The 16,094-nt window shown below is 30.2% G+C and overlaps 3 protein-coding genes across 5 annotated transcripts; all 3 read right to left on the bottom strand.

Moving 5' to 3' along the window:
- Positions 1-741: 741 nt before the first annotated feature.
- Positions 742-9,008, bottom strand: LOC117608408 (uncharacterized). 3 transcript variants are annotated; one of them, XM_034333473.2, is made up of 12 exons: positions 8,903-9,008; positions 8,330-8,529; positions 7,964-8,090; positions 7,303-7,446; positions 7,076-7,203; positions 6,689-6,880; positions 6,284-6,501; positions 6,071-6,214; positions 5,708-5,903; positions 5,266-5,593; positions 3,846-5,134; positions 3,424-3,557 (listed from the first exon to the last, which is right to left on the bottom strand). In XM_034333473.2, exons 2-11 carry the CDS (start codon positions 8,477-8,479, stop codon positions 4,791-4,793), a joined length of 1,971 nt encoding a protein of 656 aa, XP_034189364.2. In that variant the 5' UTR covers positions 8,480-8,529; positions 8,903-9,008; the 3' UTR covers positions 3,424-3,557; positions 3,846-4,790. The 3 variants fall into 3 exon arrangements, with proteins under 3 accessions (XP_034189369.1, XP_034189371.1, XP_034189364.2); XM_034333478.2 differs by lacking the exons at positions 5,266-5,593; positions 5,708-5,903; positions 6,071-6,214; ... (5 more) ...; positions 8,330-8,529; positions 8,903-9,008 and adding exons at positions 742-1,102; positions 1,241-1,432; positions 1,595-1,920; ... (3 more) ...; positions 2,714-2,867; positions 3,043-3,206 and having other exon boundaries at positions 3,287-3,557; positions 3,846-4,790; XM_034333480.2 differs by lacking the exons at positions 5,266-5,593; positions 5,708-5,903; positions 6,071-6,214; ... (5 more) ...; positions 8,330-8,529; positions 8,903-9,008 and adding exons at positions 742-1,102; positions 1,241-1,432; positions 1,595-1,686; ... (3 more) ...; positions 2,714-2,867; positions 3,043-3,206 and having other exon boundaries at positions 3,287-3,557; positions 3,846-4,790.
- Positions 9,009-9,162: 154 nt separating this feature from the next.
- On the bottom strand, positions 9,163-10,541 carry LOC117608411 (sentrin-specific protease 8). The gene is made up of 2 exons (XM_034333481.2): positions 9,998-10,541; positions 9,163-9,871 (listed from the first exon to the last, which is right to left on the bottom strand). The coding sequence occupies exon 2, from the start codon at positions 9,835-9,837 to the stop codon at positions 9,163-9,165; it is 675 nt and encodes a 224-aa protein (XP_034189372.1). The 5' UTR covers positions 9,838-9,871; positions 9,998-10,541.
- Positions 10,542-10,999: 458 nt separating this feature from the next.
- Positions 11,000-14,902, bottom strand: sau (Golgi phosphoprotein 3 homolog sauron). The gene is made up of 4 exons (XM_034332784.2): positions 14,249-14,902; positions 13,928-14,174; positions 13,681-13,856; positions 11,000-13,508 (listed from the first exon to the last, which is right to left on the bottom strand). Exons 1-4 carry the CDS (start codon positions 14,492-14,494, stop codon positions 13,260-13,262), a joined length of 918 nt encoding a protein of 305 aa, XP_034188675.1. The 5' UTR covers positions 14,495-14,902; the 3' UTR covers positions 11,000-13,259.
- Between the last annotated feature and the right edge of the window lie 1,192 nt (positions 14,903-16,094).

Below are 16,094 nucleotides of genomic sequence, written 5' to 3'. Positions count from 1 at the left end.
TATCAAATGGTGGTACTCTCTAATTTTATTATACCTAAAAATATTTCCAGGATTCAGACTGTAACCAGTGTAGGTGTGCCCAGTAATTAGTAAGACGGGCGCCCAGGGCTGCCCGCGAGCACAGTTGCGGGCGCAGACTCGAACCAGTCGTTTAAAAATGATTTGAAGTTTAAATAAAATTCCAAAAAATAATATAAATAGTGTAAAATTCCAAAATTCAAGATCTCTTCTTATACCTGTAAATAATAATTAGCAATTTTTATATGAAATATCTTTTCGTATTTTCAATAATAAAACATTATGGTTTTCTGAATTACGAATACAAAAGGAATCATCTGTTTTGAACGAAACTGCTAATAGTAGCTTGTTCTTTTAATGGCGTGTGAGAACTTTTACCGGAAGATTCTGAGAAAAAACAACGTATTGTTAGGATGAAAGATCGTGGTTGTTAAGAGACCAGAGCTGCGGTAACGAAACACTTCGTATCATTAAGTTCGTTTCTGTGGCGTACGACATTGAACAAGCACGCGACCTTAATTAAATTCCATAGCAGTTACATACTTCATATACCGTTGCGGTTACTACTTTCCTATAGAAAGCTCGCCGTACAGATTTTCATCTATATAAAGAAAATGTTTAGAAAAAGGAGAAATTAAATTTGTACAAAAAGTATAATTTCTAATATCTTAAAATAAATACTATTATTTGTTATATTTATATATACAAAAATGTTAATGCTACTTAAAAATATAATAAACAACAATACTTATTTATTATTTAATGCTTTGTTCTTCTATTGATGTTTACCATAGTTTACTTTTAAAATTCAATTTTTATGACAAATGGATTTTTTAATGGTACTGTAATGGGAAATTGATAATGGTTGACGGTACATATGATAGAAAGTGGCTTCTAATAAATTTCTGAAATTTACTAGATTTTATTGTCAATCAACAATGTTCTTGTTGTTCTGATTTTGTTTTTGAATTTCTTCTTTTAACAATTACTATTTCTATTGACCACATTATCACTGTGAGTGCTGTTGCGGAATTTATGGTAATTAAACTGCATGTATAGCTGCCAATACTGTCACGCATTACACCTGTAAATGTTATAAACAAAAGATTTATTAAAATACGAAAACATATAAATAAGAAAAATGTATTGTTTTAAAATTGTATTTGTTATACTAATGACTATATACTGCTTTTTTGAACTATTTATTTGTTATTTTATATACCAAGCATTGGACCAGCAGAAAGAAGTATCACTCCATTTACGATCATTTGAATTCCTGATGCATTCGGTAATCTGTCAATTGGTACATAAGATGGTATTACCAGACTCATGTAAACTGAACGAAAACCTTTAGCAGTTCCTATTCCCACAGCGACTATTATTAGTGAGACAAATCCATCGGCAAATAATAAAGCTGCAGGATAAATCAAACAAACATATATTTGTTAAAAATAAATAATAAAAGAAATCATGGAAAAATATTTTAATATAACAATATTAAACACTATTAAATATTATTGCATTTTAATATTAACTATATTTTAAATTTTGTAATAATTATGTATGTAATACGTACATGTTCTGCTAAGGATCAAAAGGCATAAACTAAACATGTACATTATTCTAGGTGGTTGATGAAGCCATTCCCCAACAAAGGGAGAAAGAGTTCTGAAAACCAAATCAACACTAGCAATAACGCTCATTGTAGTCGCAATTTGGTTGTTCGACAATTTCATATCCGATAAAATAAATGGTGTTAATTGAGAGAAATTGATTTCAGCGAAAATAGCTACGGACATTCCCAACATTATATTTACATAGATTGGATCTCGTAATAGATTGAGATCAAATAATTCAGTTATCGTTTTGAATATTCTTAGTATACTCCACTTCTTTTTAGGTCTGTAATTAAAGTTAAATTGTTGAAAATTAATAATAATTAATCCTTACAGTCAAATAAATATTTTCTAAGTATTAATTGATATGAAATTTCCGAATAAGTGAAGTTTGTGTAGATATACATACTTTTCATTGTTATCAGTTCCATTATCCAAAGTATTTTCTTCCAACAATGTCTGATTTTCTGTTGCATTTGTCTTAACAGAATCGTTCGTCTCGTAACCATTTAAATTACTGTATTTCACGGAACTAGGTTTTCCTTCGAAAATTTTCACACTACTGCCAAGATTAATAGTTTCAATGCTTTTAACTGAAATTTAAATTTATTTAAATTTTATTGTTCTTTTTTCTTTTTAATTCTTTGTACTTACAGCGATTATTAAGACGAGCTATTTTTCGTTCTTTTGCTACTCTACTGCAATCTTCGGTGCTTTGATATACATCTATTTCTGTCTCCCCCCAAAAATAAATTAATAATTGTTTTATTGAAATTTAAACGACATTATATACAAATAGGTGAAGTTGTATTGAAACTGAAAATATAATATGTATTTTCTTTACCACTTGGCGTTTCTGATAGTTGCCGAATATAGGATATATCAAATCCATATATGCTTCCAATTTCAGCATCATGATCAATACTTGAAATAGTCACTCTTCTTTTTTTTTGTAAATTATCACTTATATCCGTATCTTTTGAACTTCCTTCGTCTTGTAAAGTAGTTTTTTCATCTGTAATTTGAATATTGTTGAGTATTATCAAAATATTGTCGATATTTATTCAGAAAATTCTTACCTATAATTTTATTTTCTTTGTCATTGTTTGATGGTATTTCATTCGTTGTGTCGGTTTGATTAGTCACATTTTTCGCATACCATTTGAGAGGGCGAAGTAGCAAGCTACCTACTAACGAATGTAAACTGAAAGCTCCATACAATAGTATTGTGCCCTACCGATACAATATGCAAAAAAATATGATAAATTACATGGAAATTTAAATTTCAGTTCAAAATCCTAAATTCTAATATTCCAGATCTCACAAAATTAGGATTTTACAAAAAATCCTAATATCAGTACCTAATACTATTTTTTTAAAATTAATACGAACAAAAAATTCGTAATACCTGAAATCCATAATATGAAACGAGGAACGTAGTTATTTGAGGTACAATTATAGGGCCCAATCCAATAATTGTTAATGCCAAGGACATTGCTCGTCCTCTTTTTGTCGTAAAATATGAATTTAATGCATATGAGAAGGCAGACGACGTTATAGTCGTACCTAACGCTATATAAAAGATAATATATTTTTTCCAAAGTATAATTATTATTTATCGTAAAGCATTAGTTGATTACAATTACACTTACAGGCAAATACACCATAGGAAATAATAAGAAAAGTAAAAGATCTTGCAAATGTTGTCATAAATACTCCAATACTATAAAGTATACTACCAATAACAGCCATTTTTCTATATCCAAAAGTCCTTAACAGTGGACCATTAGTCAATCCAAGTATCATACCAAATGCTAAATTAGTGTTAATAATGACTGTACTTTCTGTAGCATTGAAACCAAATAGAGGAAACGTATCCTTGAATACTAATACAAATCCTTGCATGAGGGATACGGTGCATATCTGAGAACAATAATTGTTTTTATTAGTAATAATAATAATAATAATAATTGAATTTTTTAAATTGAATTATGTTGAATTATACTAAATTGAAATAAATTCAAGCGTAATAAATCTCGACCTTGACTTTGATCTTGACCGTGACCTTGACATTATTCTTGAAATTAAATTAACAGGTTATTTCAAGGTCAAATACATTTTTTAACTAAAGCTACCCTTAACCTGTGATTCGTTCATTTTTTATAAAATCGTTTAAACGTTAAAAAAGTTACATAAAAAATGACTTTATACCCCATTTAATGCGTATGCTACGACGATCATCCATCCCCAGTTTCCATCCGGCGGCACTACAGTAACTTCCTCTGCGCTCATTTTCATTTTCTTCTTATATTAAAATTCAGAGATTCTTCTTATATTATATCACAATATCGTAATACACAATTTTAATTATTAAAATTACTTCAATATAGTTTAACCTTTAAACAAATTATACCATTGAAATTTTACACACTTGTTGATAACGTTAATAATAAATTATACACTTATAATATTTCTATTCATTTACAATGCATAGTATCACTGTATAAAACTTATTATAACATCCCTTTTAGTCCTTGCACGTTGTCACCTTTTCAGACACAAAATTTGTAATTCACAATTTTTTTTTCTTTCGATTGAAGATGCTTTCATAAGTATACGTAATAATTTCACGGAATTTTTGGAACCCAATTAATTCGATAAGGTATGATGGCAAACGCGTCAGCCATACAGTAGGGTCCAAAGTGTCTATACGAAACGAATACTCATTACGTTTTATAATCGATAAAACATGTGAGAGATTAATCTAATCTACTATTATTGTCTATCATTGAGCTTTATCATTACCAGGTGACAGGAAAAAAGGATTGGACTGAAAGTATTTCCGTTTAATCATAATGTTACTGATTACAATATTTCGTACCTCTAATTGCATAATATCAATTAATATTTTAATTACCTTATAATCACTATCATTATATAATTCTGTAATTGTATTCATATAAAAAAAAAACCGTTATTTATTACCTTTATCACGGTTTAATATTATCTTGAGATAGTAAAATGAGATAGCTATTAAATATTATTTATGATTTTGCAAAAAATAATTAAATTCAATATCAGTGATTAATTATTATAATAGTTATACTATACTTATTTTAATACAAATAAATATTATTTCTGTTACGAGATTCATATTCACTTGGTGTTTCTTTTCTTTTCCATCAACTTTTCTGATTTTCTTTTAACGAAATAAATTTCGAGTAACCACGAGATTGTAGTTAAATAAGTAAACAGATTGAGACAATGTAGCATTATCGTGTAATTGGATGTTACATCCCTGATCCAACCAACAATTGGTCCTAATGTTAAGAATACTATGCCACTGGTTAATAATTGAATACCAGTCGCACCCGGAAGTCTTGATAAGGGAACGTGACTTGAAATTACCAAAGCTACGAATACTGTTCGTAATGCTTTCCCAATACCGATTAAGATTGCAACTGCTAAAGTCACTTCATAATTCTGTACGTGTGCCAGCACTGAAAAAGATTGATTCATTTTAATCCTCATAATCAATGAAATCTATATTATTATCAATTTTGATTTTCATACAATTTTTCATTGAATTTGCTTATTTCTTATTGTACAAAACAATTCATCAATGTTTTACCTATGCGACCAGCTGCTATTCCACAGACGCCAACTAAGAAAAACGTTCTATTTTGCCATCCAATAAAATCAGCAACAAAAGGAATAATCAACCTGGTTCCGACATCTACACCGGCTAAAAGTGACATATATGTTGCTACTTGTATTTTCGAATATCCGTATTCCCCTAATATAAACGGGGTCAATAGAGAGAAATTCAGTTCTGTGAAATTGGCAAACGTCATACCCAATAGTATATTAACATAAACAAGATCGCGTAATAAATCTAAATCAAAGAATATTATTATAGCTTCTAAGAACGTTTTCTTCGTCTTTTCTTCCGTATATTCCTGTAAATAACAATTAGATAAAATTTGTACTGATAATTGTACTAGGAGTACACTTTGGCCTGTTTTTAATTAAAATATCAAATCGTTTGTTTTAATTTTTGCCATTAAACTCACATTTCTTATTAATTGGTCAGTTTCAACTTCTTCTATTATTACTGGCTTTTGTTCTAATTTATCATTACAACTCGGATCTTTGCAATGTTCAACGTCCTCTGATTGTTCATTAGATTCGTTGACAATAATCAATGGAACCATAGACTTTTGATAACTGGAAATCCTTCTTCTACTTTTTTCTGTTTCGCTATTTTGCCTGCAAATATTTATAGTCAATACTTATTTGTGAATTAAAAAAAAAAAGAAAAAGAACAGGTGCCTACTTACAAATTTCACTATTACTCAATTTTAATAATAGTGAACTTTAGAATATTTTTTACAATTAATAAATTTTTAATGTTACTATTTATAATAAATATTTACCTAGTAAGGTTGCTTACCGACGATCCTGCATTAAGATTAGACTGTCTACTCAAATCCATCGATAGTCTAGAATTCATCGATGAGTTCTCTTTCCTTGATGCCTTGGATACTATAGATGGAGTTGAAGTATGTCTTCTGGAAAACCTATCTCATACATTCGTTTTTTAAATTTATTATTTAGATAAATCTTTTATATAGTTCATTCATACACACCATCCGTCATTAGCTCGTGACATCATAGGTGTTCCAGGTTCCATTACATCTATACCAGAAGGGCCATCTTCTTCGTCATCATAATACAAATACTGACTTCCAAATTTTCCTCTTGAAAGATTTAAATTGCTCTGGGTATTTTCACCAATATCTTCTAATGATTTGGAAGTACTTTGAATATTGTTTTCACGATTTTGACGAGGATTTTCTGTCGTTTCCTAATTAAAGCGTTATTACGTTTGACGTTATTTTATTAATAAATAGTTAATAGCATGTAAAGGAAGGCCTACTGAAGGCAGGGGCAGAAGCCCCATAAGTCGCGAAACTTACGGGAGTGGAAGAGCGCGGTACATCATAAAATATTTAAAAATTATATTATAAAATTATTTATTAGTAATATTATACCTGATCAGGTAGAGGTAATCCTTGGGATTCTACATTTGTACTATTATTTAATTTATCTATGTCTTTCTCCTTTTTAACATGCCAATGAACTGGTTGTAATAAAAGTGCGCAAACAACAGCATTGAATGCGAAACTTCCAAAAATAAGAACGGTACCAGTCACCCCATATAGTGGTATCAATTGTGTGATTATCTAAAAATCAACAACATTAACAAATTAGCAGCTACAACTTACTTGAATCTTGTTTTTTTAAGATTAATATATTTTTCTATCCTTCTGTTACAAATTTTGCAATTATAAAAGTGTATCTATTAAATCTATATTATTTCATCTAACAAAATTTTAAATAAATTTTTATAACATTTTTTTAATATAAAATATCGTTACTTGTGGCATTACTATGGGTCCCATGCCAGTGCAGGTCCAGCTAAGACCAGTGGCAATTCTTCTTTTTTTCTTAAAATAAGTATTCAAAGCTAAAGAGTTTGATGACATCGTAATACCGAGACCAGCACCTAAAAATCGATAGATAGCTCTTGAACAGCGGAGCTTGGATCAATCAAGACCCAAACTTACAAGAATGTTAACTTAAAGTTAAAATTCGCTTAACTTACCATATAAAATTGAAAAAAATATTATAGATCCGGTAAAAGTTGTCATAGTTGACAATATCGTAATAGAAATAGCACAAACAAGAGCCCCTACGAATGCTACCTGTCTACAACTGAACTTTCGAAATAAAGGACCATTAGCTAGTCCTATAAAACAAAAAATTGATGTGCTATTTTACAAATTTGCAGTATTATTAAATATTATAAGTTTAGAAAAGAAGGTAAAAATTGATTCAACGTAATCAAATATTTGTTTCATTAACCTGAGTCAAATTCCTGGTAAAATTCTTTATCTACTTTTATATCATTTATCGCTTAACATTCTACATATCTAGAATTACGAAACAGTGAAAAGAATTGTTGCACTAATTAAGCTCAATAATAAGCACGTGTTATTATTGGGACCATAAAGTATTATAAATTAATGACGAACGAGCGTATCAGTGATAAGAGTAAAAAATACAGAATCATACAAAAATGTATGATAAGATCATTTCTTTCTGTCGATTCATGATAACGAGTCATCGTCTGTTAGCATTAGACAGTTGATATTGTAACAATATTTATGAAAGATATAGTGTAGTTATGGTAAATCTTTTCCAGCGTTGATTTAGTGTATGAACAAAGAAAAATATGAAAGATTAATTAATAAACATTAACATACCGAGGCAAGATGTTACTGTACAATTTATATTTAATATTGTTGTTATTTGAGACGAATTGATTCCTAATTCTGCGAATCTGTCTCTGAATATTAATCCGAAACATTGCAATACTGGAAATGTACAAAACTGAAAAAAATAACATATATTGTAACATCTATTTATTGATTTATCCGTGTGAAAAATAGCTGAAAAATAATTTGAAATTTATTTTTCACATTTCTATTTGAAAAATTTATAAATTTCAAGTTATTAAAGCAGTATTCAATCAGTATTCAGTAATACTCACGCAGTATTTAATTTATTAATAATTTCTTAGTTAAATTTTCTAGCAATTTTCAACCGAAATAAAATTAATTATTACTTACATTAGAAAAACCAGCAGCCATCACAATAATCCACCCCCAACCACCATCAGGTGCCACAAAACCTTCGCTACCATTATCTATTTTTTTAATTTTGTTTTCCACTTCACTCTTGTTCCCATTAACTATCAACTCCTTTTGTCTAACTGACATAATGATTGTTTATCAGTGACTTAATTAACACAAACTTATCAACCAACAGCCTAAACATGAATTCCTTTGTTTTAATTTTTTTTAAAACTAAAACATTGTATGTTATTTCATCAAAATAATGTTCGATGACGTCAAATGCTAAAAATCCAATCACGCGACATCGCGTGTTAGGTATGGTTAATATTTAAACATTACGACACACAACGATTGACTCGCTTATCGTGTTAAATAAAACTTTGAATTTATTAACAAAATTTATATTAATAAGCTCATGTATTCTTAAAATAGAACACTATCAAGAAAAAGTAATTGTAGGATTTGAATATTCTTTATTTAATTGATGATCTTCGTTATAAATGTTTTTAAAATTTTACACAGGTAAACTGACGTGTTCACGGTTACTATTCAAGGTTTATACTGCACCTTGAAAACACACTAACTTGTGCCACGATAGTGCTTTAAACTAACGTTACTTCGAGTTTCATAGTTTTAGATTATCCACCGTTATAAATGCTACATTAACTTTGATAACTGCATCCGGACCAAATATTTTCTCGGCTATGTACACTCTATACTTAACTCTATCTATATGTTTATTTTGTACAAGAGATAACGCTGTTTCATACTAACGCTTTGATATTTATCAATTAATCCTTGAACAATATTTTCGCATAACTTTTTATTTATGTACAAGTAATTAATTTACGCTTTAATTCATTAATTAAATTCAACAATTGCGTACGTTTTAACTGTGACAATCTTTTAACTTCACTGCAGTCACATCCCCCTACTCTCCCAGTTTTCAGAACATATTGTATAATTACATCTGTTAAACACAATACATAAATTCCACAGTCATATCCATTGTCCTGCTGGGGACAATCAGCTTCTACAAATTTTCTATTAAGATTATCTTCATTAAGAATGCAACTCATTACATTTTTTGCAAATTTTGAAGCAATGCTACTATTGAAACCTTTTGATGAATCAAAATGATAACATGTCTTCTCCTGTTTGGAATATACTAATAAACTCCAGTGTGATCCTCCTGCAGCATCTTTTTTGTCACAATTATTCAAAGGAAAAATGATACATTTGGAGTTTGAAACATTAACAGGATCCAAGAATATGGAATATTGAGATGGATCTGTCATTTTTAGTAACTGTGTTAATTCTGGGCTTATGAAATAGAATTCTTTTTCACCAGTTCCATTGTATCTTTGGTCTAGATATTCAAAGTAGAATCCTATTATAACATCGTTCAGCCAATGTGTTCCTTGAAGTAAAGCAACATCACTAGCTCTGAGTAGACAGTCATAATAGCTGAGAACAATTTCATCTGAATGACTTTTTGCCATTTTATTATATGTATACTACTAGATTTCCTGGAACCTGAAAATCAATATTTAGAGTCAATTAGAGTAACATATTTATTTACAGGGGATTTAGGATTAAAATATTTTTGTACACAATAAATAACAATTGAAATGACTGATACTCTTAATTCATATTACTTACATTTTAAACAACCTTTAAAAATTATTCAGTATATTCTTAAATAAGTATTTTGGTACTCATATGAATAATTTGACCCTTTTATTTGTAAACATTCATAATATCATCATTAATGATTTTTTTCTGTTATTATTAATTATTTCCTTAATAGAACTCAAAACATTTCTCATCCACTTTCTAATAATTATAAATCCAAATTTATACGTAATTTAAATAGGAAATCATATGTCATAGTGGCAATTTTTTGAGGTTATTTACATTATCAAATTAAGGTTATAGATATAGGATATTTCCAGGCTGGTGACACAGTCGCAAAGAGTGATGAATCTATATGAAATAGTAAGTAGAAAATGTAGAGTAATATCTTTTTATACGAGGTTCTGTTGCTGATTAAGTTGATATTAAAGATTGATCGAAATTCATGTATTTTAAAAAGACCGCCATAAATTAAAATCTTTAAAATTCGATCCTATCGCCATCTATACAAAATAGGCGTAAACTACTCAACGAGTTACCGATCGAATTTTTTTTTTTAATAAATAGTTTGCGCCTTTTTTGTATAGATGGCAATAGGATCGAATTAAAAAAATTTTAATTTATGGCGGTCTTTTTAAAATACACAAATTTCAATCAATCTTTAACATCAACTTAATCAGCTTTTATGAGAGATTTAATTTTACAATTAATTTATAATTAATGTGTGACGTCGCCGAAGGCTTTGGAAAATTTGAATTACTGTTTACTCGTTACTCTACAAAAAATTACAAGTTCAACTATGCTAAAAATGTATTTCGTTTGCTTTTAATTATTCTAGTTTTATTATATATTATTTTATACATAAGAAATGTGATAATAATATAATTCAAATCATAATTAATATTTCTGAAATATACAACCATTTTTTATTACAGGTATGATATTCATATAAATGATTAAACTCTTATCTTTTTGTATGTATATTTTTAGTACTTATTGATTATAATTCACTTATGTTAATCTTATAAATTTTAAAATAAAACTATGCTCTTTAAAAAATCTATGAATAAAAAAAGACTAAGTAATATCTCCAAAAAATAATACATCATCTAATTTTAAGTATAAATATCTAGAACCATTCTAAAAACTTCGAAAAATTCTACCAAGTGGCAGTAGAGCTCATAATATCATCATAATTTTTATAAATAAAACAAATTCATATCAGTAGAAACATTTCTTTTAATTATTAGTATTATTATTACAATAAATGTTAAATAAAGTGCTCATCACTTATGAACCATGCTTGTCCAGCAAGCTCTCTTTTAGTTATTGTTTAATAATTTGCATGTAGTAACTATTTGTTGCATGATAAGGAATTTAACAATAGCTCATACCTTTTTATGATAAGTTTGGTGGTAACATAAAATGTCTATAATCTTGTAATACTAAGGCAGCAATATTAAGGGACTTTAGAACACCTATTTCTTTATCAGCTGTTTATTATTTTGAAGAAATATATATAAACAAAAAGAAATTTACTGTCCTATGATACATAATTATTTAAACACAAAATAATTCTGTATATTGTACAAACTTATCTATAGAATTCTTTAATATTATTATATGTTAATTAAAGTACCTTTACAATATTCAATGGTTGCAGGATGTTTCAAGAAATATTAATCACATAAAAACAATGTAACATGTTATTTTTTAGCAAATAAATTAAAGACACTATTTTTAAATACATATAAAATTTTAGCTGATATTACATAATAAAAGGTAAAAATTGGTCTGAAACTCTTTGATCCTTTTTAATTCACGTATTAAAACTAATCTTTATAGTTGTATGTATGTATGTATGTATGTACTGTGATTCCATCCATTATCTGAATGAAAATTGTTAATATAAACTGTACATTAAAATCAATATGATTAAAATGACAATGAAGAATAGTAATATACCTTTTGTTAGAAGGATTAATGTATCTTCACAAATTATGTTTGTGAATTAAATACTTAAAAATGCCACCTAAATAAACATTGAAGACGATATTACAAACTTTCTGGGTACATAATATCTTAAGTTAATGTTGCAAACGAATGAAATATTTCTTGATCACCCTATACATACTCATAAAATTTTTGTAAGATGATGGTATATATATTATTAATATTTACTTACATTTCTCCATTGTATTAAAACAGTAACAACATATATTCCTAAAATATCCAAGTCCGTTTGAATGTCATCCGTTTTGTTGTTCTCACAAACTGATTCACTAATAAGAAATCTTCACTTTGCACTTCTTTTTTTCTACTTACATATCACATTGTACAATGTTAATAATAGCAACATATACATGACAAGTTAGTAACAAAATGTACTGAAAATGTATCTAAGCACATACCAATCAGGGATGAGTTTTTCGAAATTGAAGAGTTTCAAGAGTTTAAAGGATTGAAAAATTCCAACCCACCCCTAATATTAATTAAAAATTTATATCAACTTTGGAATTTGTATACAACACTGAACTGTTCCCGCGAAACGTTTAATTATAAATCATGGCAATACATCAAGATAATTTTAAATGTGTGATACGAATGACCTTCATAAATAATTATATTTTTGACATTCGAGTACTTTACTGCCACCTAGTGAAGTTATAAATTTGAAACGAAATTTTTCGAAGTGAACCTAACGTAAGAGAAGACCCTAATGGAATCGTAAAAATTGCTCGTCGTCAGAAATGTGCAAAGAATTACTTTCATCACTTTATCGTTCAGATAATTAGCGGAACTGTGGCACTTAATTCGACATTAAATGTCCGCCACGTAAATACTGTGTCTATAAACATATTTGCAGTCCATGTGCAGACACAATAAACATGGAGAAAATATGGGACAAAATTCAGCACAGTGCAATCTTTTTTGTTTCTGAGCTGACATGGCACTACCCCACACACAAAGTACTCATTCACACTTTTAAATCCTGTTATTTCTTTTTTCTTTAGTAATATTTAAATATGAACATTCATAATTCAGCTATCAAGTGTATTAAATAACAATAATGGAAATGGCTAATGTTCTAAATCTGCTTTACACAGTCGAGCTCAAGGTATTTGGTCTGAATTGTATGATCTTTAACAATGATTGCATCTATTCCGTTTCAAATTGCAACTATTCCATTTTAGACTGCAACTAAAATTCATGCAAAATTGGTAGTCCCAAGTATCCACGCTAGTACCCAGTATTTGCTTTATACACTTTGTAGTTTGTAAAAAGGCTGTTACTTAGTAAATGCAGCAAATACAGCCCAGAGAACTGGATTAGCATTAGGTTTAGCAGCTTCCGCTTCAAAGTCGAGGTCTAATAATGTCCGTACTCGTCGCATTGCTACCTCATAATCATCGTCAGACAATGGTGCAAATGCGTTTTCTAAAACGTCGGCTGCATGAGCTAGGATAACTAAAGCTAAGGTTCGCCTGTCCATACGGCCGGCATCATTGACCCAACGACTTAATACAGCTTCTTGAATCTGAAAATATAAACGCAAACGTGTGTAAAAAGCATGAAGCAGGATTCAAACAATCTAATCACGTTTCACGCATGTTCTCGCATAGATACACCTACATTCATAAACTGAGATAAGATAAAATATAGACAGTAATTACAAAACTTTATAAAACATTACAAAACACACAATTTACCTTTTTTACAAGACGACTTTTGGCAAGGTTGTCAGTAAGAGGATGGGTTGTCATATCAAAGAGTAAGAAATTCTGTTTCTCAGTTGTTAGAACACCTTTTTCTACAAGATTTTTGGCTAATCTTTCTCTAACATTTTTCAACTGGTATCTTAATTTTAAAGGATTCCATGTCTCCCCTGAATCAATTTGAATTAATAGTAACAAAACAAAGCAGGTATGTTTCCAAAGTACCTAAATATCAACTAACCACTGAGATATTCAATCCAACTAGGAACAGTTTCAGGTGGATCGGTTTCTTTTAAGTGTTTCAAAGCTTCATCTAATAATACATCCCCGGTAGGAGCATCATTTTTTAGCAGGAGTTTCCTGACTAACAAACCCTTCTTACGCATACCAGCCTTCTCCAACTCTACCCGCCCACGAAATCCCAGTTCTGCCAGAATACAACCACGTAGTCCAGAACTTATGCAATCATTCCAGAAGGAAGTGTATCCCTGTAAAGCAATGTATACTTCAAAAATACATTATTGAAGAATCGAAGGAAGGCAGAAAAGTGACGTGAACAAACCTCCTTGTCCTTTAAACCAAGTAAGAGAACCTCCTCCATAAGTGTTAATCTGGTTTCTTTGTCGGAATCGTCGTCGATAGTCGGGTTCGAATTAAGATCCTTTTGCATGGAAGAGTCTGTATCCGTATGGCCAGATAATTTATCATTGTGGCCAATATCGTTGGAGCCATCCTGGCCTAGTCCACTACTACTACTGCTGTTAACCACACGTCTACGTTGTACTAATCCGTCAGTGCGATTCATCATTCACTTTTGTCGCAATTATAATCGCGTGTCAAAAACGCCACCGTGTTAATATTTCCTCGGAATAATTAGGCGTGTAGTCAGCCGTAGTTAAAGCAAGCCAGCGACATGTATCGAGTAGTACACACTATACTGTTGACGTTTTGACCGATACGACATATCTTTCCAAGATGGCCAAATCCCTACAGCACGTCGTTATTTTATTTTAACGATACTGTTCGCATTTATTAATCGATCTGGAACAATGAACAGGTCCCAGCGCGTTATATACACCACTATTGTTCTCAATGTAATGCCTTGTTTCGACACTGATGTTTTCAGAAAGAAATCTACGGCAATTGAATCGAGAAACTGTCGTCGAGGCTGGAACGCGAATCGGGTACCATGTTGCTTAGAAGAGAGCTCTCTCTTCGTTGCTAGTTTTACTGCGATCGTCGCGCCAATTCGCAACAATTTCGCGCGAACGTTTCAAAAACATTCGACGATGCGATTACTGAAAATTTTCGTTCATTTTACTGATAGATAAGCGTGTATTTTTGTAGCTTCTTATAATTTTGTAAACATACCTCAGCGGATATTTTAAGAACAGTTAAGTGGTTTTATCAGTTCAGTATATCGTTATTATATAGCCTATTAGTAATATTCTATGATAACGTCTTAAAAATATTATTTTTATTCTATAATAATTTACCATGAATTATTGTATGCATTTTGTTTCCATTATTTCATCAAACAATTGTAATGGCGCAGTGTACAATGAACCAGCATACAATTACGTGACGCGCTACGTTCAAAGGCTGCTCCATTTCGCAGAAGTCAGTTTTTCTTTATCATAATGATTCCGTTGAAATATTTGTCAAATAACGGAATAATCTAACCCGGATATAAGATTGGGATCTTTTCGTATTGTAATCAATATAGCCGCTTAATTATCTTTAAGTAGAAAGAATCCACGCGATAGAAGCTACTAATATTTGAATGGAAGATTCATTCCATCTTTTCCACGTCTTTATTAGAAATTTTAATCAGATATTACTTTACAGTTCAGTACCTGGTGCATCCATGGGACAAACCGTGATCGCGATATTGCTTGATAGCACCCTGGCGAATGATAACCGTACGATAACATTAATGGTCGGTAATCTTATCGTGGAAGATTTTTACATGGAAATTATGGCAAAGAAAAGATGTCGGAGGCAAAGTAACGATCAATTTTTATCGCTTCTGAACAATGGAGCGAAACGAAAATTACAGTTCAGAATTTGCCTGGAGAAACATTAAGTTTTACAGTTAAACCACGCACGTATCCTCGAAAGTAGCAATAAAGTGATACTTGTACTCGTGTAAAATGTTTAGTATTTCAGCGAGGTGAGGATAATCACTGTTTTATCGGGGTCACTGACATCATGGCCGATCGTTGCGTACACTGATATTGAGCTTAATGACCGTTTCCCGCCGTTCAATGTCAACTGTTCAATGCCGGTGGCCACATTTGCATGTACTACAGGGGCAGAGCTGCGACTATCAAACGATTCACAATTTAAATCGTGCAACCGAGAGATCTCGAACAGCACTATCATTGAAATGTCAAACATTTTTTCTC

The sequence above is a fragment of the Osmia lignaria genome, chromosome 15, assembly GCF_051020975.1.
Source record: "Osmia lignaria lignaria isolate PbOS001 chromosome 15, iyOsmLign1, whole genome shotgun sequence".
In the NCBI taxonomy this organism is placed as follows: Eukaryota; Metazoa; Arthropoda; class Insecta; order Hymenoptera; family Megachilidae; genus Osmia; species Osmia lignaria.
This window is presented reverse-complemented; position numbering and strand designations above follow the sequence as displayed.